Raw genomic sequence first — 22,963 nt, forward strand, 5'->3', positions numbered from 1 at the left:
TCTTGAATCTCCGAATGAGAGGCTCTGACCAGCTCTCTAATCGGACTGCGCTGCAGTCTGGTCCACTGCGGACATGCCTTTAAAGCTTGTGAACAAGCTCGTGTTGTTTATCAACGTTCTCATTGGCCAAAGCGGTCAAGTCTCTGACGGCCTCCGCAGTGCACACACACAGCTTATTCATCATTCTCACCACCGCCAGAGGCTGCTATACAGGCTTCTAGGCTGCTATCCTTAGGCTATTTATTTGGGTTATCGTTCTATCGTTTTTCATGGAATTTGTGGTAATTAAATCTAATTTATTTATTACAACTACAACCCAGTCACAGTTGGCGTAGTGTGTCAGGTCAACATATTGTAGCCATATAACGCTTTTATTTACCAAGGTAAGCAATTGAGAACAATAATCAACCTGGTTGAGTGTGTGTGGGGGTGTTTGGTTACGTTTATCACTCACTGTGATGCCTATGAGTCCAGGATTCCCAGGTGGGCCCTCCTTTCCCTTCATTCCGGTTTCACCCTTCTCTCCTTTGTCGCCCTCGTGCCCCATGTCACCCTTTTCACCCTAATAAAACAGAACAGCATGGGCTCAACTGGGGAGCTCAATACAACTTACCACCAACAAAAAACGGAATGACCTGAAAAGAGAGCTGGTGAAACCAGCAGGCATAATGTGGCATGGAATGTCATAATGATGTCATATTTCTGGGTGTAAACAGTTTTTCTGGTTGTAGAGTCATCAGATAAAGAGGTATTTCTGCTTGATAATATACTGTATATATTTTTTTATCTGTTCAGATATGTTTTTGCCTGGTTGTTTCAAAACACCATAAACAACCTGACCATTACCTCACAAAAGACATCAGAATTATGACAGCAACAAAGTTAATCAAAATAAATTGTTCACTACTTTTGTCCAGGTCTCATAGCGAATAGGGTGCCATTTGGACGCACACAATGACTCAGAGATTTGTCTCAGTCCATACCTTTGTTCCATCAGGACCAGCAGCACCGGCCTCTCCCTCAAGCCCTGGCTCTCCCTACACACAGAGCACAAGCAGTGAATGAGATTGACATTTGATTTGATGGTTAACAAAACACAAAACGATCAGGAGAAATTCATTTTAAGAAGAGAATGACAGAAAAACTGACCCGTTGTCCCATTAGTCCCTGCTCTCCGATGTTACCAATGGCTCCGAGTGCTCCCTGATACACACACACAATCTTGAGGGCAGGGTTTCCTTAATGTTACAGATATGTTTCTGCCTGTGTGTGTGTGTGTGTGTGTGTGTGTGTGTGTGTGTGTGTGTGTGTGCGCGTGTTTATGCGTGTGTGCGTACATGTGTGTGCAAGGGTGTGTGAATGTGCTGTAACAATAACTGCCTACATACAGTAACTGTGCTGTTATTCACTAATTTGTCATTTACACAGACTCATCACAGAAACATCATTGCATTCACTAGGTATGTAAGTGTGTGTAGGAAGTGAGAGACTGACTTATTATAATGGACAGACAACCATGTTACAGTGTTAGAATGAGGACAGAGGGTGATAAGAGTAGAATGTGGTGAGTACTCGTGACTGACCTTCTCCCCTGGCTCGCCAGGCAGTCCTGGACCACTCACTTTGCCTAGAGAACCCTAAGAGAGACAAAAAGAGTAAAGGAGAAGTAACCGAAAGCTCGCTGGTTCAAATACCCAAGGCGACAAGCTGAAAAATCAGTTTACGTACCCTTGAGCAAGGCACTTATCCCTAATTGGCTCCAAGGACGCCATACTACTATTTCTGACCCTGCAAAGTAACAAATTTCACTGCACCTATCTCTTTGCTACCGCCAAGTCTGGAACCAAAAAGCTGCTGAACAGATTCTACCCCCAAGCCATAACACTGCTGAACAGATAATCAAATGAGTATCTGGACTATTTGCATTGACCCTCTTTTTTTCGTAGCACTGACTCTCCTGCACATCCTTGGAGAGCTCTTTGGTCTTGGCCATGGTGGAGAGTTTGGAATCTGATTGATTGCTTCTGTGGACTGGTGTCTTTTATACAGGTAACAAACTGAGATTAGGAGCACTCCCTTTAAGAGTGTGCTCCTAATCTCAGCTCGTTACCTGTATAAAAGACACCTGGGAGCCAGAAATCTTTCTGGTTGAGAGGGGGTCAAATACTTATTTCCCTCATTAAAATGCAAATCAGGGGGAATTGGAGGGATGCCATGTGCGACTGACGTGTTTTCTGTTTACTCCCGTGGTATTCTTAAAGTTTATGTGAATTTTGCAGCAGAACCGTATTTATTTTCAAATATTAGTTTGGTGATCCCTTTCCATAAAAACCAAGACTACTTTGCTTCCGAAAGTCAGCATGTCGACGAAACATAAGGCCAAAAGCATGACTTTGAGAAAACCCGGCCTACAAGACCCACTCTCATCACCGCCCTCTCCTGAGTCTGAGGACCCGGGGACTCACACTTTACCCGGGGGTGCGGCCTGGCCTGGCGGCGCTGAAATTAACATTCGAGGCCATCAAACTACTATGCTCTTAGATAATTGAAATGAAAACGGAGGTGGTTGCCACGATTGAGGCCCGAATACAGAAGGTTTCTGATACTTTAAAGGCAGATTTAACCATCCTGTGGAACGAGACGGTGCCAGCAATCACATCACTCAAAACAACATCGGCGTCGCACACTACAACGATCGCAGCACTGGAGACCTCCGCTACCAATGTCTCCGACTTAACTACATCCCTGGAGGCTAAAGTGAAACGCCTAGCTGCGGATTTGAAAAAGGTGAAGGAGAGTTGTGTGAGTTTAGAGGGATTCTCTCGCCGCAATAACCTGAGACTTGTATCGGTCCCAGAGTCAGCGGAAATGCCTAGCGCCACGGATTTCGTTTCAGGGCTGCTGAAGGATGTTCGTGCCTTAGATGTAAAGCCCCTGATTGATCGTGCCCACCGGTCGCTGCGCCCAAAGCCCCGGGATGGGGAGAGGCCCCGTGACATAATTCTTCAAGTACATTTTTTTCATGAGAAGATGGAGATTCTCCGACGAGCCCGCAATACCACTCTGAGCTTTCAAGGACAGAGCTTCTCAATCTACCAGGACTACTCCCCCACTGTTTCCAGGCAGCGCGCAGCTTTCGGACAGGCCAAACGACTACTACGAGACCATCTACTACGGGACCATGAAGTATGGACTGCGATTCCCGGCCCGTTCATGGCTATCTCATGACGGTAAAGACTACACATTTGAGTCTCCGGATGAGGCTATGGCTCACATTCAACGTCACATCAAGAAGTCTTGAACTTGCTTATAGTTCAGCAACTGTTGCGTGCGAACTGTGGATAGTAAGTAACCCACCTGTGGTACAATTATGTTTAGTTATAACAGGCTAGTCTTGTATAGTTGGCGAACCCATTCAGGCTTATTTGATGTGATCTAATGTTTTGATCATCTAGTGTGCTTGCCTTACAAGCATTCAGTCATTTTAATTTCATTGTATTAAGGTTTTACTTAACTCCTGTGTTTCTAGGTTGTCTCGCTCACCTATTCAGTTTGTTTACATAGTGTCTCAGTGACTCAAAATATTTTTGGTTATTTGTTTACTGCATCCGTTTGCATTGACCCAGTAAACAGTAAATGCTTCCCGAGACTACACGTTTTTTGGGGTCTCACTTCAATTTTAAAAGTTTTGAGCGTAATTTATGCCCAGCAAACGTTCAACGTTGCGCACACGTAGTTTTTTGGTATTGGTTGTAAGCTGTCTCAGTGTCAACTAGACAACTATTATTATTATTATTATTATTATTGATTGTCTAATTACGAATTCCTTACTTCAAATTAGGTTTTTGGCCGAGAGCCTTTATACATTTTATTTATTTTCTCTTTCAATGCCTGTTATAAGACTGGGAATATAATTATACACATCTACAAGTGGTGCTTTTGTAATTTCGTTTACACAAGGGATTCACTTTTTATTAAAAAAATGTAATCTCTCTTTTTGCTGTTTGATCCACTAACAAAACGCGACATTAAAGAGCGGGACTATGGGTTTAGGTTTAAGGCCGCACTCTCACAGACATACTGTGCGAAGAGAACATGTTCTATTTAGGCTTGTACCTCGTTTGGGGAGGTATTGTCTGGGATGGAGGGGAGGGGGTTGAATTGTTCAGTTCTGATGTTGTCATTCTGTCTTTTTAGTTTATGTTTCTGTACTTTTCCCAAACATCTACCACCGTACATTATTACTCTGAGACAAGCTATTCTGGGGGTTTTGGGCGCTCATTGCTTTTCCATTCTATGCTCTAATGACAGGGTTGAATAACGGGAATGCCCAGAGGGGCCGAAATAATGTAATCAAGTACATTTCATGGAACATCAGAGGGGCTAATAACCCGGTGAAGCGTAAAAGGGTATTGACACAATTAAAGGTTTTGAAAGCAAATGTTGCATTTCTACAAGAGACTCAATTGAGGACTGGTGAGCATTTTAGGATGCGTAAGGACTGTGTTGGTCAAGTGTTCCACTCTAACTTTCATAGTAAATCACGAGGTGCTGCCATTTTGGTTGATAAAGCTACTCCCTTTTAGCTTCTGAGGTTATTGCTGATCCTAAGGGACGATACGTCATATTAACCGGTAAACTGTTTTCTACCCCTCTTGTTTTGGCTAGTGTTTATGCTCCCAATTAGGATGACACAAGTTTAATTTCTTCATTTGTTGATTTTAGGGGGATTTCAACTGTAACATCCCCAGTTCTTGACAAGTCTTCACGAACAACTACAGGCCCATCTAAATGTGCCCTACTTATTCAATCCTTTCTTCAGAAATATGCTATGTTTAAGGCCTGGCGTTTCCTACATCCTACAGATAGACAGCATTCCTTTTATTCTCATCTTCATCAAACATACTCCCGGATTGATTACTTCTTTTTGGACAAAAAAACTTCTGCCTAACCTTCGACAGTGTACTTGCGAGAGTATTGTAATTTCTGACCATTCAGCATTCAATACCGCCCTGTAGCACTCACTCCGTCATCATGAAGTGCTTTGAGAGACTAGTCAAGGACCATATCACCTCCACCCTACCTGACACCCTAGACCCACTCCAATTTACTTACCGCCAAAATAGGTCCACAGACGATGCAATCTCAACCACACTGCACACTGCCCTAAACCATCTGGACAAGAGGAATACCTATGTGAGAATGCTGTTCATCGACTATAGCTCAGCATTTAACACCATAGTGCCCTCCAAACTCGTCATCATGCTCGAGACCCTGGACTTCCTGACGGGCCGCCCCCAGGTGGTGAGGGTAGGTAACAACATCTTCACCCCGCTGATCCTCAACACTGGGGCCCCACAAGGGTGAGTTCTGAGCCCTCTCCTGTACTCCCTGTTCACCCCTACGACTGCGTGGCCACGCACGCCTCCAACTCAATCATCAAGTTTGCAGATGACACTACAGTGGTAGGCTTGATTACCAACATCGAGGAGACGGCCTACAGGGAGGAAGTGAGGTGTCAAGAAAATAGCCTCACACTCAATGTCAACAAAACTAAGGAGATAATTGTGGACATCAGGAAACAGCAGAGGGAACACCCCCCTATCCACATCGATGGGACAGTAGTGGAGAAGGTAGTAAGTTTTAAGTTCCTCGGCGTACACATCGCAGACAAACTGAATTGGTCCACCCACACAGACAGCATCGTGAAGAAGGCGCAAATTTGGCTTGTCACCAAAAGCACTCACAAACTTCTACAGATGCACAATCGAGAGCATCCTGTCGGGCTGTATCACCGCCTGGTACGGCAACTGCTCCACCCACAACCGTAAGGCTCTCCAGAGGGTAGTGAAGTCTGCACAACGCATCACCGGGGGCAAACTACCTGCCCTCCAGGACACCTACACAACCCGATGTCACAGGAAGGCCATAAAGATCATCAAGGACAACAACCACCCGAGCCACTGCCTGTTCACCCCTCTATCATCCAGAAGGCGAGGTCAGTACAGGTGCATCAAAGCTGGGACCGAGAGACTGAAAAACAGCTTCCATCTCAAGGCCATCAGACTGTTAAACAGCCACCACTAAAATTGAGTGGCTGCTGCCAACACACTGACTCAACTCCAGCCACTTTAATGATGGGAATTGATGTAAAATATATCACTAGCCACTTTAAACTATGCCATTTTGTTTACATACCCTACATTACTCATCTCATATGTATATACTGTACTCGATACCATCTACTGCATCTTGCCTATGCCGCTCTGTACCATCACTCATTCATATACATGTATCTTTATGTACATGTTCTTTATCCCTTTACACTTGTGTGTATAAGGTAGTAGTTTTGGAATTGTTAGTTAGATTACTCGTTGGTTATTACTGTATTGCCGGAACTAGAAGCACAAGCATTTCGCTACATGTATGTCACAAACAAATTTGATTTGATTTTGATTTGATTTAATTTAGTGCTTGAACTAGAGTTTCCACAGAGACCTCCTATGTGTTATCAATGGCGCCTCAACCTCATTTTACTCTCAGATAAGGAGTTTGTCAATTTCATTTCTTCTGAAATCACCTTATTGCTAGAAACTAATTCAACACCAGGTATGTCCTGCTCTACCATATGGGAGTCTCTCAAAGCATACCTATGTGGCCAAATAATTTCTTATACAGCCAACCAAAACAGAGTTCGCTCTCAGCGACTTCAGGACCTGAGCGAGTCCATAGCCACATTGGATGAGAAGTATGCTTCGGATCCTTCCTCTGATCTGCATAAAGAGTGCCAACTACTCCAATCTGAATTTGATGAGCTTTCTACCAGGCAAGCTGAACAGTTACTCTTGCGAGCTCGATACAAAGTGTATGAACAAGGTGACAAGGCCAGTAAACTCCTTGCACATCAGATCCGTAAATCTCGTTTAAAATCGTTTAATCCCACAGATAAGGACCCCCGTCTGGTGCCACCACAGTTATACATAAAGAGATCAATGATCAATGATCAATGATCAATGATCAATTCAAACAATTTTACTCTGCGCTATACACCTCTGAAACCCCTCAAGACCCTTTGCTGATTGATTCCTTCTTTAATGGCTTGACTATGCCTTCAATTGATACAGACTCCCATGACTGTCTAGAAGAAGAATTTACACCTGAGGAGATTGCAACAGCAGTGTCCACAATGAAAAGTGGTAAATCACCACTACATATTCTTATTCATCTCTTTACATTTGTGTGAATTTGTGAGTATGAGGTAGTTGTGAATTTGTTAGATTACTTGTTAGATTGTACTGCATAGTCAGAACTAGAAGCACAAGCATTTCACTACACTCACATTAACATCTGATAACCATGTGTATGTGACCAATAAAGTTTGATTTGACCTCAATACCTCAACTACCTCGTACCCCTGCACATTGACTCAGTACCGGAACTCCTTGTATATAGCCTCGTTATTGTTATTTTATTGTGTTACTTTTTAGATTTTATTTGTCACATGCAATAGTTGTAAACTTTACCGTGAAATGCTTACTAAAACGTTTTAACTCTGCATTGTTGGGAAGGGGCTGGTAAGTAAGCATTTCATGGTAAATTCTACAACTGTTGTATTCGGCGCATGTGACATATAAAATGTGATTTGATCCAGTGTAGGTAACAAAAAATATTATATATAGCCCCCAGAATTATCACAGACTTAGTCTCCAGGTACCTATCCAATTATGTTTACTTTCTTTCTCTGCACACCTTAATATTGAGTTGCATCCCCACTCCCCTTTGCCCTCAGAACAGCTTCAATTCATCGGGACGAACTCTACAAGGTGTTGAAAGTGTTCCGCAGGAATGCTGACCCATGTTGACTCCAATGCTTCCCACAATTGTGTCAAGTTGGCTGGATGTCCTTTGAGTGGTGAACCACTCATGATACACATGGGAAACTGTTGAGCATGAAAAACCCAATGGCATTGCAGTTCTTGACACATCCGGCACCTACTACCATGCCCCGTTCAAAGGCACTTCAATCTTTTGTCTTGCCCATTCACCCTCTGAATGGCACACATACACAATCCATGTCTCAATTGTCTTAAGGCTTATAAATCCTTCCTAAACCTGGCTCCTCCCGTTCATCTACACTGATTAAAGTGAATTTAACAAGTGACATGAATAAGGGTACTGGTGTTCCCTGTATATAGCCATGTGATTTTTAATTGTTATTGTTTGTTATTCACTGTGTATTTATTCCTCGTGTCACAATTTATGTCACTAACTCTGCATTGTTGGAAAAGGACCCATAAGTAAGCATTTCACTGTTAGTCTACACCTGTTGCCTATGAAGCATGTGACAAATCAAATTTGACTTGATTTGTTTTAAAAATAATGTCAAGGCTTCGCTAGTGGGGCCTTGGATCAACGGCCGTGACCGGGAGTCCCATAGGGCGGTGCTCAGTTGTCGTCCAGGTTAGGTGAGTGTTTGGCCGGGGGGCTTTACTTGGCTAATCACGCTCTAGTGACTCCCTGTGGCAGGCCGTGCCCCTGCAGGCTCACTCGGTCATCAGTTGAACAGTGTTTCCTCCGACACATTGGTGCAGCTGGCTTCTGGGTTAAGCGAATGTGTGTAAAGACGCACAGTTTGGTGGGTCATGTTTTGGAGGATGCATTATTGGACCTTCGCCATTCCGAGCCCATTGGGGAGTTGCAGCGATGAGACAAGATTGTAATCACAAAATCACAAGATTTTAATTACCCAAAAAATGATGTCAAAAGCTGGCTAATGAGTGAACAGTAGAACCATTTTTTATTTCTGTATCTCTGTAATGTGTCATACCACAATGGAAATAAGTCTCTGACTTTATTATCAAATCCAGGTCACGTGTTTTTATGTACAGTGCCTTCGGTAAGTATTCAGACCCCTTCACATTTTGTTACATTACCTTATTCTAAAACGTTTTAAATAAAACAATTTCCTCAAATCTACACACAATACAGCATAATGACAAAGTGAAAACAAGTTTAGATATTTTTGTAAATGTATTATAACCAAAAAAACAGAATAACTTATTTACAAGTATTCAGACCCTTTGCTATGAGACTCGAAGTTGAGCTCAGGAGCATCCTGTTTCCATTGACCATCCTTGAAATGTTTCTACAACTTGATTTGAGTCCACCTGTGGTAAATGCAATTAATTGGACAGTATTTGTAAAGGCTCATACCTGTCGATATAAGGTCCCAGAGTTGACAGTGCACATCAGAGCAAAAAACAAGCGATGAGGTCGAATGAATTGTCCGTAGAGCTCCGAGACAGGATTGTGTCGTGACACAGATCTGGGGAAGGGTACCAAAACATTTCTGCAGCATTGAAGGTCCCCAAGAACACAGTGGCCTCCATCATTCCTAAATTGAAGAAATTTGGAACCACCAAGATTCTGACTAGAGCTGGCCACCCGGCCAAACTGAGCAATCGGTGGAGAAGGACCTTTGTCAGGGAGGTGACCAAGAACCTGATGGTCACTCTGACAGAGCTCTAGAGTTCCTCTGTGGAGATGGAAGAACCTTCAATAAGGACAACCATCTCTGCAGCACTCCACCAATTAGGCCTTTAAGGTACAGTGGCCAGACTGAAGCCACTCCTCAGTAAAAGGCACACGACAGCCTGCCTGGAGTTTGCCAAAAGGAACCTAAAAGACTCTCAGACCATGAGAAAAAAGATATCGTGGTCTGATGAAACCAATATTGAACTCTTTGGCCCGAATACCAAGCGCCACGTCTGGAGGAAACATGGCACCATCCCTTCGGTGAAGCATGGTGGCAACATCATGCTGTGGGGATGTTTTTCAGCGGCAGGGACTGGGAAACTATTCAGACTCGAGGCAAAGATGAACAGAGCAAGGAACAGATGAAAACCTGCTATACAGTGCTCAGGACTTCAGACTGGGGAGAAGATTTACCTTCCAACAGGACAACGACCCTAAGCACACAGCCAAGACAAGGCAGGAGTGGCTTCGGGACAAGTCTCTAAATGTCATTGAATGGCCTAGCCTGAGCGCGGGTGATGTCATTCGGAAACATAATGTTAACTTTCACTGCTATGCGGACGACACACAGCTATACATTTTGATGAAACATGGTGAAGACCCAACATTGACCTACCTGGAAGCCTGTGTTTCAGACATAAGGAAGTGGATGGCGGCAAATTTTCTACTTTTAAACTCGGACAAAAACAGAGATGCTAGTTCTAGGTCCCAAGAAACAAAGATATCTTCTGTTGAATATGACAATTAATCTTGATGGTTGTACAGTTGTTTCAAATAAAACTGTGAAGGACCTCGGCGTTACTCTGGACCCTGATCTCTCTTTTGACCAACATATCAAGACTGTTACAAGGACAGCTTTTTTCCATCTACGTAACAGTGCAAAAATCTAAAACTTTCCGTCCAAAAATGATGCAGAAAAATTAATCCATGCTTTTGTTACTTCTAGGTTAGACTACTGCAATGCTCTACTTTCCGGCTACCCGGATAAAGAATTACATAAACTTCAGTTAGTGGTAAACACAGCTGCTAGAATCTTTACTGAAACCAAAAAAAGTGATCATATTACTCCAGTGCTAGCCTCTCTACACTGGCTTCCTGTTAAGGCAAGGGCTGATTTCAAGGTTTTACTTTTAACCTACAAAGCATTACATGGGCTTGCTCCTACCTATCTTTCCGATTTGATCCTGCCGTACATACCTACACATACGCTACGGTCACAAGATGCAGGCCTCCTTATTGTCCCTAGAATTTCTAAGCAAACAGCAGGAGGAAGGGCTTTCTCCTATAGAGCTCATTTTTTATGCAATGGTCTGCCTATCTTTATTGAAGATTCATCTCTTCAGTAGGTCTTATGATTGAGTGTAGTCTGGCCCAGGAGTGTGAAGGTGACTGGAAAGGCACTGTAGCAACGGACCACAATTGCTGTCTCTGTCTGGCCAGTTCCCCTCTCTCCACAGGGATTCTCTGCCTCTAACCCTATTACAGGGGCTGAGAGTCACTGGCTTACTGGTGCTCTTCCATGCCGTCCCTAGGAGGGGTGCGTCACTTGAGTGGGTTGAGTCACTGACGTGATCTTCCTGTCCGGGTTGGCGCCCCACCCCTGGGTTGTGCCGTGGCGGAGATCTTTGTGGGCTATACTCGGCCTTGACTCACGATGTTAAGTTGGTGGTTGGAGATATCCCTCTAGTGGTGTGGGGGCTGTGCTTTGGCAAAGTGGGTGGGGTTATATCCTGCCTGTTTGGCCCTGTATCGTCGGACGGGATCACAGTGTCTCCCAACCCCTCCTGTCTCAGGCTCCAGTATTTATGCTGCAGTAGTTTGTGTCGGGGTGAGTCTGTTATATCTGGAGTATTTCTCCTGTCTTATTCGGTGTCCTGTGTGAATATATGTGTGCTTTCTCTAATTCTCTCTTTTTCTCTATTTCTTTCTCTCGGAGGAAGACCATGCCTCAGGACAAGCTGGCCTGATGACTCCTTGCATTTCCCAGTCCACTGGTCATGCTGCTGCTCCAGTTTCAACTGTTCTGCCTGCGGCTATGGAACCCTGACCTGTTCACCGGACGTGCTACCTGTTCCAGACCTGCTGTTTTCAACTCTCTAGAGACAGCAGGAGTGGTAGAGATACTCTGAATGATCGGCTATGAAAAGCCAACTGACATTTACTCCTGACGTGCTGACCTGTTGCACCCTCTACAACCACTGTGATTATTATTTGACCCTGCTGGTCATCAATGAACATTTGAACATCTTGGCCATGTTCTGTTAGAATCTCCACCTGGAACACCCAGAAGAGGACTGGTTCCTTTCTAGGTTTCTTCCTAGGTTGAGGAGTTTTCGGGAGTTTTTCCTAGCCACCGTGCTTCTACACCTGCATTGCTTGCTGTTTGGGGTTTTAGGCTGGGTTTCTGTACAGTACTTTGTAACATCAGCTGATGTAAGAAGGGCTTTATAAATGCATTTGATTTATTGACTTGAATCCGATCGAACATCTCTGGAAAGACCTGAAAATAGCTGTGCAGCAACGCTCCCCATCCAACCTGACAGAGCTTGAGAGGATCTGCAGAGAATAATGGGAGAAACTCGCCAAATACAGGTGTGCCAAGCTTGTAGCGTCATACCTAAGAAGACTCGTGCCTGTAATCGCATCCAAAGGTGCAACAAAAAAGTATTGAGTAAAGCGTCTCATTAAATCAAATAAAATTGTAGAAATCACATGCTCTGAATATAAAAGGTGTAGACATTTACAAGCTCTTAACCAACAATGCAGTAAAGAAAATACTTTAAATTAGTAAGAAATACAACAAATTACTACAGAGCAGCAGTAAGATAACAATAGCGAGGCTACAGTGGCTTGCGACAGTATTCACCCCCCTTGCCATTTCTCTCATTATGTTGGCTTACAACCTAGAATTAAAAATAGATTTTTGGGGAGTTTGTATCATTTGATTTACACAACATGCCTTCCACTTTGAAGATGCAAAATATTTTCTCTTGTGAAACAAACAAGAAATAAGACCAAAAAAACAGAAAACTTGAGCGTGCATAACCATTCACCCCCCCCCCCCCCCCCCTCAAAGTTAATACTTTGTAGCGCCACCTTTTGCAGCAATTACAGCTGCAAGTCTCTTGGGGTATGTCTCCATAAGCTTGGCACATCTAGCCACTGGGATGTTTGCCCATTCTTCAAGGAAAAACTGCTCTTTCAAGTTGGATGGGTTCCGCTGGTGTACAGCAATCTTTACATCATACCACATAATCTCAATTGGATTGAGGTCTGGGCTTTGACTAGGCCATTCCAAGACATGTAAATGTTTCCCCTTAAACCACTCAAGCGTTGCTTTAGCAGTATGCTTAGGGTCATTGTCCTGCTGAAAGGTGAACCTCCGCCCCAGTCTCAAATCTCTGGAAGACTGAAACAGGTTTCCCTCAAGAATTTAGTCTCATCTGACCAGGGTACCTTCTTCCATATGTTTGGGGAGTCTTGGCGAACACCAAACGTGTTTGCTTATTTTTTTCTTCAAGCAATGTCTTTTTTCTGGCCACTCTTCCATAAAGCCCAGGTCTGTGGAGTGTATGGCTTAAAGTGATCCTATGGACAGATACTCAAATCTCCACTGTGGAGCTTTGCAGCTACTTCAGGGTTATCTTTGGTCTCTTGCCTGGTCCATGAGTTTTGGTGGGCGGCCGACTGTTGGCAGGTTTGTTGTGGTGCCATATTCTTTCCATTTCTAATAATGGATTTAAGGGTGCTCCGTGGGATGTTCAAAGTTTCAAATTTTTTTTTGGTGCACCCTGCTTAGTGGTGTTGCAGACTCTGGGGCCTTTCAGAACAGGTGTATACTGAGATCATGTGACATATCATGTCAAACTTAAATAAAGTCCACCTGTGTGCAATCGAACTAATTATGTGACATCTGAAGGCAATTGGTTGCACCAGATCGTATTTAGCGGCTTCATAGCAAATGGGGTGAATACACCACTTTTCCATTTTTTTGCATTTTTTTGAAACAAGCTATTTTTTCCATTTCACTTCACCAATTTTGACTATTTTGTGTATGTCCATTACATGAAATCCAAATAAAAATCAATTTAAATTATAGGTTGAATAATTTTGCAAGGCACTGTATATACAGGGGGTACCGGTACAGAGAAATATCAGTGTGTATGTAGGTAGAGTTATTAAAGTGACTATGCATAGATGACAACAGAGAGTAGCAGCAGTGTAGAAGAGGGGGGGTGGGGGCAATGCAAATAGTCTTGGTAGCCATTTAATTAGTGTTCAGGAGTCATATGGCTTGGGGGTAGAAGCCATAATTAATGTTCAGGAGTCTTATGGCTTGGGGGTAGAAGCTGTTTAGAAGCCTCTTGGACCTAGACTTGGCGCTCCGGTACTGCTTGCTGTGCGGTAACAGAGAGAACAGTCTATGACTAGGGTGGCTGGAGTCTTTGACAATTTTTAGGGCATTCCTCTGACACCTCCTGGTATAGAGGTCCTGCATGGCAGGAAGCTTGGCCCCGGTGATGTACTGGGCCGTACGCACTACTCTCTGTTGTGCCTTGCGGTCGGAGGCCGAGCAGATGCCATAACAGGCAGTGATGCTCTCAATGATGCAGCTGTAGAGGATCTGAGGACCCATGACAAATCTTTTCAGTCTCCTGAGGGGGAATAGGTTTTTGACGTGCCCTCTTCATGACTGTCTTGGTGTGCTTGGACCATGTTAGTTTGCTGGTGATGTGGACGCCAAGAAAATTGAAGCTCTGAACCTGCTACAGCCCCATCGATGAGAATGGGAGTGTGCTCGGTCCTTCTTTTCCTATATTCCACAATCATCTCCTTTGTCTTGATCACGTTGAGGGAGAGGTTGTTGTCCTTGCACCACACGGTCAGGTCTCTGACCTCCTTCGTATAGGTTGTGGCGACGTTGTCGGTGATCAGGCTCACCACTGTTGTGTCATTGGCAAACTTAATGATGGTGTTGGAGTCGCGCCTGGCCATGCAGTCATGAGTGAAAAGGGAGTCCCGGAGGGGACTGAGCATGCACTCCTGAGGGGCCCCCATGTTGAAGATCAGTGTGGAGGATGTATTGTTTACCTACCCTTACCACCTGGGGGGTGGCCCGTCAGGAAGTCCAGGATCCAGTTGCAGAAGGAGGTGTTTAGTCCCAGGGTGCTTAGCTTAGTGATGAGCTTTGAGGGCACTATGATGTTGAACGCTGAGCTGTAGTCAATGAATAACAGTCTCACATATGTCTTAATTTTGTCCAGGTGTGAAAGGGCAGTGTGGAGTGCAATAGAGATTGTATCATCTGTAGCTCTGTTTGGGGCGGTATGCAAATTGAAGTGGGTCTAGGGTTTCTGGGATAATAGTGTTAATGTGGGCCATTACCAGCTTTTCAAAGCATTTCATGGCTACATACGTGAGTGCTACAGGTCGGTAGTCATTTAGGCAGGTTATCTTAGTGTTCTTGGGTAGAGAAACTATGGTGTTCTGCTTGAAACATGGGACTATGGTGGTCTTACAGACTCAGACAGGGAGAGGTTGAAATTGTCAGTGACGACACTTGCCAGTTTTTCAGTGCATGCTCCGAGTACACATCCTGGTAATCTGTCTGGCCCTGCGACCTTGTGAATGTTGACCTGTTTAAAAGGTCTACTCATACCGGCTGTGGAGAGCGTGATTACACAGTCGTCCTTAACAGCTGATGCTCTCATGCATGTTTCAGTTTTCCTTTCCTCGAAGCGAGCACAGAAGTTATTTAGCTTGTCACTAGGCAGCTCTCAGCTGTGCTTCCCTTTGTAGTCTGTAATAGTTTGCAAGCCATGCCACATCCATCAAGCGTCAGAGCTGATTACTTATGCACAGTGCCTTGCGAAAGTATTCGGCCCCCTTGAACTTTGCGACCTTTTGCCACATTTCAGGCTTCAAACATGAAGATATAAAACTGTATTTTTTTGTGAAGAATCAACAACAGGTGGGACACAATCATGAAGTGGAACGACATTTATTGCATATTTCAAACTTTTTTAACAAATCAAAAACTGAAAAATTGGGCGTGCAAAATTACTCAGCCCCTTTACTTTCAGTGCAGCAAACTCTCTCCAGAAGTTCAGTGAGGATCTCTGAATGATCCAATGTTGACCTAAATGACTAATGATGATAAATACAATCCACCTGTGTGTAATCAAGTCTCCGTATAAATGCACCTGCACTGTGATAGTCTCAGAAGTCCGTTAAAAGCTCAGAGAGCATCATGTAGAACAAGGAACACACCAGGCAGGTCCGAGATACTGTTGTGAAGAAGTTTAAAGCCGGATTTGGACACAAAAAGATTTCCCAAGCTTTAAACATCCCAAGGAGCACTGTGCAAGCGATAATATTGAAATGGAAGGAGTATCAGACCACTGCAAATCTACCAAGACCTGGCCGTCCCTCTAAACTTTCAGCTCATACAAGGAGAAGACTGATCAGAGATGCAGCCAAGAGGCCCATGATCACTCTGGATGAACTGCAGAGATCTACAGCTGAGGTGGGAGACTCTGTCCATAGGACAACAATCAGTCGTATATTGCACAAATCTGGCCTTTATGGAAGAGTGGCAGAAGAAAGCCATTTCTTAAAGATATCCATAAAAAGTGTTGTTTAAAGTTTGCCACAAGCCACCTGGGAGACACACCAAACATGTGGAAGAAGGTGCTCTGGTCAGATGAAACCAAAATTGAACTTTTTGGCAACAATGCAAAACGTTATGTTTGGCGTAAAAGCAACACAGCTGAACACACCATCCCCACTGTCAAACATGGTGGTGGCAGCATCATGGTTTGGGCCTGATTTTCTTCAGCAGGGACAGGGAAGATGGTTAAAATTGATGGGAAGATGGATGGAGCCAAATACAGGACCATTCTGGAAGAAAACCTGATGGAGTCTGCAAAAGACCTGAGACTGGGACGGAGATTTGTCTTCCAACAAGACAATGATCCAAAACATAAAGCAAAATCTACAATGGAATGGTTCAAAAATAAACATATCCAGGTGTTAGAATGGCCAAGTCAAAGTCCAGACCTAAATCCAATCGAGAATCTGTGGAAAGAACTGAAAACTGCTGTTCACAAATGCTCTCCATCCAACCTCACTGAGCTCGAGCTGTTTTGCAAGGAGGAATGGGAAAAGATTTCAGTCTCTCGATGTGCAAAACTGATAGAGATACCCCAAGCGACTTACAGCTGTAATCGCAGCAAAAGGTGGCGCTACAAAGTATTAACTTAAGGGGGCTGAATCATTTTGCATTTTTCAGTTTTTGATTTGTTAAAAAAGTTTGAAATATCCAATAAATGTCGTTCCACTTCATGATTGTGTCCCACTTGTTGTTGATTCTTCACAAAAAAATACAGTTTTATATCTTTATGTTTGAAGCCTGAAATGTGGCAAAAGGTCGCAAAGTTCAAGGGGGCCGAATACTTTCGCAAGGCACTGTAAATGTGATATTTCAGTTACTTTATATAAATTAGCAAACATTTCTAAAAAAACAGTTTTTGCTTTGTCATTATGGGGTATTGTGTGTAGATTGACGAGGAAAAATAAAAGAATAATACTGTAGCTAACAAAATGTGGAAAATGTCAAGGGGTCTGAAAATTTTCCGAATGCACTTTATATACACTGTGTATATACACTACCGTTCAGAAGTTCGGTATCACTTAGAAATGCCCTTGTTTTCCATGAAAACATACATGAAATTAGTAGCAAAATGAATAGGAAATATGAAGATGTTGACAAGGTTATAAATAATGATTTTTAATTGAAATAATAATTGTCCTTCAAACTTTGCTTTCGTCAAAGAATCCTCCATTTGCAGCAATTACAGCCTTGCAGACCTTTGGCATTGTAGTTGTCAATTTGTTGAGGTAATCTGAAGAGATTTCACCCCATGATTCCTGAAGCACCTCCCACAAGGTCGATTGGCTTGATGGGCACTTCTTATGTACCATAGGGACAAGCTGCTCCAGCAACAGCTCAATAGGGTTGAGATCCGATGACTGTGCTGGACACTCCACTATAGACAGAATACCAGCTGATACTCCAGATACTCAACTAGTGTAAAGAAGGCCAGTTTTATTGCTCTTTAATCAGGACAACAGTTTTCAGCTGTGCTAACATAACTGTAAAAGGGTTTTCTAATGATAAATTTACCTTTTAAAATTATAAACTTGAATTAGCTAACACAACATGCCATTGGAACACAGGAGTGATGGTTTCTGATAATGGGCCTATGTAGATAGCCCATAAGAAATCTGCCATTTTCCAGCTACAATAGTCAATTAGACATTAACAATGTCTACACTGTATTTATGATCAATTTGATGTCATTATAATGGACAAAAAAGGTGGTTTTCTTTAAAAAACAAGGACATTTCTAAGTGACCCCAAACTTTTGAACAGTAGTGTGTTTTTATATGACAAATAAAATCAGTCAATCAATTATTCATTATAGAACAAACAGGTACATCCTGATTCAACTAGTGAGACCAGACGATGTGAATGTGTATGTGTCTGTGTGTGTGTGAGAGAGAGTGATACAGTGTGTGTACATGTGCATGTGTGTGTGCGTGCGCGCATGAGTGTACGTGTGAGCATGCATGTGTGTGTGTACTGTATGTGTGAATTCTCACCTGTAGACCAGTTTCTCCTAGTGGCCCCACTGTCCCCACTGGCCCAGGGAGTCCCTAGAAAACACAGCAGAGACACAATGTTGATGAGAGATGGTCATATAAGAGAAACCAATGCAGCTTTGTGCTCAAACAACATGAGAACTATCCTTGTTCAACCATCCTCATCTTATGAGCCTACGTTCTGTTTCACTACATGGATTCACGAGGGCTACAGTCAGGTCAAGGTTGGTGGATCAAGTTACAAGAGAACAGGTGCTGCCCAAAAATGAGTAGGGGACAATGGGGTAAGTTGAGGGAATTTTTACATTTAAATCAAACTTTATTTGTCACATGCACCGAATACAAAAACCTTACCGTGAAATTCTTATTTACAAGCACTTAACCAACAGTGCAGCACAAGATAGAGTTAAGAACATATTTGCCAAATAAACTAAAGTAAAAAATAATAAAAAGTAACACAGTAAAATAACAATAACGAGGATATATACAGGGGGTACAGGTACTGAGTCAATATGCGGGGGTACAGGTTAGTCGAGGTAATTTGTACATGTCGGTAGGGATGAAGTGACTATGTACAGATACTAGACAGCGGGGGGGGGGGGGGGGGTCAATGTAGATAGTCCGGGTTGCCACTTGATTCATTGTTCAGCAGTCTTATGGCTTGGGGGTAGAAGCTGTTAAGGAGCCTTTTGGTCCTAGACTCGGCTCTCCGGTACCGCTTGCCGTACGGTAGCAGAGAAAACAGTCCATGACTTGGGTGATTGGAGTCTTTGAAAAAATGTTGGGCTTTCCTCTGACACCAGATGCCGAGCACTTGCCATACCAGACGGTGTCTGCACCATGCTCTCAATGGTGCAGCTGTAGAACTTTTTGAGGATCTTCGGACTCATGCCAAATATTTTCAGTCTCCTGAGGGGGCAAAGGAGTTGTCGTGCCCTCTTCACGATTGTCTTGGTATGTTTGGACAATGATAGTTCGTTGGTAATGTGGAAACCAAGGAACTTGAAACTCTCGACCCTCTCCACTACAGTCCCATCAATGTTAATAATGGGGGCCTGTTTGTCCCGCCTTTTCCTGTAGTCCACGATCAGCTTCTTTGTCTTGCTCACATTGAGTGAGAGGTTGTTGTCCTGGCACCACACTGCCAGGTCTCTGACGTCCTCCCTATAGGCTGTCTCATCGTTATTGGTGATCAGGCCTACCACTGTTGTGTCATCTGCAAACTTAATGATGGTGTTGGAGTTGTGTTGGCCATGCAGTTGTGGGTGAACAGGGAGTACAGGAAGAGACTAAGCACACACCCCGAGGGGCCCCAGTGTTGAAGATCGGCGTGGCAGACGTGTTGTTGCCTACCCTTACCACCTGCGAGCGGCCCGTCAGGAAGTCCAAGATCAAGTTGCAGAGGGAGGTGTTTAGTCCCAGGGTCCTTAGCTTAGTGATGAGCTTTGAGGCCACTATGGTGTTGAACGCTGAGCTGTAGTCAATGAACAGCATTTTCACATAGGTGTTCCTTTTGTCCAGGTTCGAAAGGGCAGTGTGGAGTGCAATTGAGATTGCATCATCTGTGGATCTGTTGGGGTGGTATTTGAATTGGAGTGGGTCTAGGGTATCCGGGATGATGATGTTGAAGTCAAGACAAGAACAGCCTTTCAAAGCACATCAGCATCACTCCGTCAAGGGAAATGTAGTATTATTTTCAAACAAAGATTGCTACATATATTGCAGGATGCTGTAAATCCTGTGTATTGAGCCGCAGGACAGGCTCAACTTGCATTACATTACACCTGGGAAGAAAACACTTCAATTTGATCAATCTGCCAGTGGCTCAGCTTATCCCATGGCCATTGGCTAAACTTAACCCAAACATTTTGACTATATAGCCCACACACCTACAAGGATGCACTTTCATGCTAAGTTTAGGACCTCACATTGAAGCTTATAGAGACCAACTGATTAATAGAATCTCTCATGCATGTCTCGCAGTGAGCATAGAAGTAGTTCAGCTCATCTGGTAGGCTTGTGTTACTGGGCAGCTCTCGCCTGTGCTTCCCTTTGTAGTCTGTAATGGTTTGCAAACCCTGCCACATCCGTTGAGCGTCAAAGCCAGTGTAGTACGATTCGATTTTCGTCCTGTATTGCCGCTTTGCTTGTTTGATGGATCGTCGGAGGGCAAAGCGGGATTTCTTATAGCTTCTGGGTTAAAGTCCAGCTCCTTGAAAATGACAGCTGTAGCTCAGTGCGGATGCTGCCTGTAATCCATGGCTTCTGGTTGGGGTACGTACTTACGGTCACTGTGGGGACGACGTCATCGATGCACTTATTGATGAAGCCAATGACAGATGTCAATGACACTTCAGCGAGCAGGCCTTTCTAATCGACCTGGCCGGGTATCCTGGAATGATATTGACCTCATTCCATCAGTAGAGGATGCCTGGTTATTCTTTAAAAGTGCTTTCCTCAACATCTTAAATAAGCATGCCCCATTGTAATTTTTTTTTAACCAGGAACAGCTATAGTCCTTGGTTCACTCAAGACCTGACTGCCCTTGACCAGCACAAAAACATCCTGTAGCATACTGCATTAGCATCGAACAGGGAAGTTTTCAGGGAAGTTAGGAACCAATGTACACAGGAGGTTAGGAAAGCAAATACTAGCTTTTTCAAACAGAAACTTGCATCCTGTTGCACAAACTCTTATTCTCCATGGAGAATAAGTGCACCTCCTCCCAGCTGCCCACTGCACTGAGGCTAGGAAACACTGTCACCACCAATAAATCCATGATAATTGAGAATTCCAATAAGCCTTTTTCCTATGGCTGGCCATGCTTTCCACCTGGCTACACCTACCCCGGTAAAAAGCCCTGCAGCCCCCACAGCAACTTGCCCAAGCCCCATTTCTCCTTCACCCAAATCCAGATAGCTGATGTTCTGAAAGAGCTACAGAATCTGGACACCTTCAAATCAGCCGGGCTAGACAATCTGGACCCTCTCTTTCTAAAATTATCCGGCAAAAATGTTGCAACCCCTATTACTAGCCTGTTCAACCTTTCTTTCGTATCGGCTGAGATCCGCAAAGAATGGAAAGCTTCCGCGGTACACCTCAGCCATGCTCAAGGTCCTAAACGATATCATAACCGCCACCGAGATTATCTTTTGCTACTGTGCAGCTGTATTCATCGATCTGGCCAAAGCTTTCGACTCTGTCAATCACCACATTATCGGCAGAATCAACAGCCTTGGTTTCTAAAATGACTGCCTCGCCTGGTTCATCAACTACTTCTCAGACAGAGTTCAGTGTGTCAAATCAGATGGCCTATTGTCCGGACCTCTGGCAATCTCTATGGGGGTGCCACAGGGTTCAATTCTTGGGCCGACTCTTTTCTCTGTACACATCAATGATGTCGCTCTTGCTGCTGGTTATTCTCTGATCCACCTCTACACAGACAACACCATTCTGTATACTTCTGGTCCTTCTTTGGACACTGTGTTAACTAACCTCCAGACGAGCTTCAATGCCATACAACACTCCTTCCGTGGCCTCCAACTACTCTTAAATGCAAGTAAAACTAAATGCATGCTCTTCAACCGATCGCTGCCCGCACCTGCCAGTCCGTCCAGAGTAGTGATGACTACTCTGGACGGTTCTGACTTAGAATATGTGGACAACAAATACCTAGGGGTCTGGTTAGACTGTAAACTCTCCTTCCAGACTCACATTAAAAGCATCTCCAATCCAAAATTAAATCTAGAATTGGCTTCCTCTTCCACAACAAAGCATCCTTCACTCATGCTGCCGAACATACCCTCGTAAAATTGACTATCCTACCGATCCTTAACTTTGGCGATGTCATTTATAAAATAGCTTCCAACACTCTACTCAGCAAATTGGATGCAGTCTATCACAGTGCCAAAGTCACCAAAGCCCCATATATTACCCACCAAAGCGACCTGTACGATCTCGTTGGTTGGCCCTCGCTACATATTCGTCGCCAAACCCACTGGCTCCAGGTCATCTATAAGTCTTTGCTAGGTAAACCCCGTCGTATCTCAGCTCACTGGTCACCATAGCAGCACCCACCCGTAGCACGCACTGCAGCAGGTATATTTCACTGGTCAGCCCCAAAGCCTATTCTTCCTTTGGCCGCCTTTCCTTCCAGTTCTCTGCTGCCAATGACTAGAACGAATTACAAAAATCACTGAAGCTAGAGACTCATATCTCCCTCTCTACCTTTAAGCATCAGCTATCTGAGCAATTTACCGATCGCTGTACATAGCCCATCTGTTAATAGCCAACCCAAATACCTACCGCATCCCCAATACTTATTTTCCACCATAATTTGCAAGTAAATTCATAAAAAATCCTACAATGTGATTTTCAGTTTTTTTTTCTCATTTTGTCTGTCATAGTTGAAGTGTATCTATGATGAAAATTACAGGCCTCTCTCATCTTTTTAAGTGGGAGAACTTGCACAATTGGTGACTGACTAAATACTTTTTTGCCCCACAGTATATATTTAAAAAAATGCAATGTTCATGTTTACATTTTTCAATCTTCATTAATTAATTAAATATATTTTACAATTAAAATCATAATACTACTCATACTACAGAGCAAGTGCTACACATACAATGTTGAATGCGTCCAACAAAAATTAGCTAGCAAGCTACTGTAGTAACGTTAGTTGTAAGCTACTGTAGTAACTTTACTGCTAGTGCTAAAATTACACACTTGTAACTGCAATATTTTCTGTTTTTCTGAAACATGG

General features: G+C 43.6%; 1 protein-coding gene across 5 annotated transcripts in view; it reads right to left on the reverse strand.

Moving 5' to 3' along the window:
* The window catches only part of col27a1a (collagen, type XXVII, alpha 1a), a 292,008-nt gene that overhangs the window by 77,053 nt on the left and 191,992 nt on the right, over positions 1–22,963 (reverse strand). For all 5 annotated transcript variants that reach the window (XM_090235098.1, XM_090235099.1, XM_036977752.2 and 2 more), the window contains 5 exons: positions 18,199–18,252; positions 1,584–1,637; positions 1,150–1,203; positions 984–1,037; positions 455–562 (listed from right to left, as the gene is read on the reverse strand). In XM_090235098.1, the coding sequence (XP_090091224.1) occupies positions 455–562; positions 984–1,037; positions 1,150–1,203; positions 1,584–1,637; positions 18,199–18,252 (324 nt within the window). The remainder of the gene's footprint in view (positions 1–454; positions 563–983; positions 1,038–1,149; positions 1,204–1,583; positions 1,638–18,198; positions 18,253–22,963) is intronic.

Source organism: Oncorhynchus mykiss, chromosome 5 (genome assembly GCF_057628025.1).
Source record: "Oncorhynchus mykiss isolate SJ-2025 chromosome 5, ASM5762802v1, whole genome shotgun sequence".
NCBI lineage: Eukaryota > Metazoa > Chordata > Actinopteri > Salmoniformes > Salmonidae > Oncorhynchus > Oncorhynchus mykiss.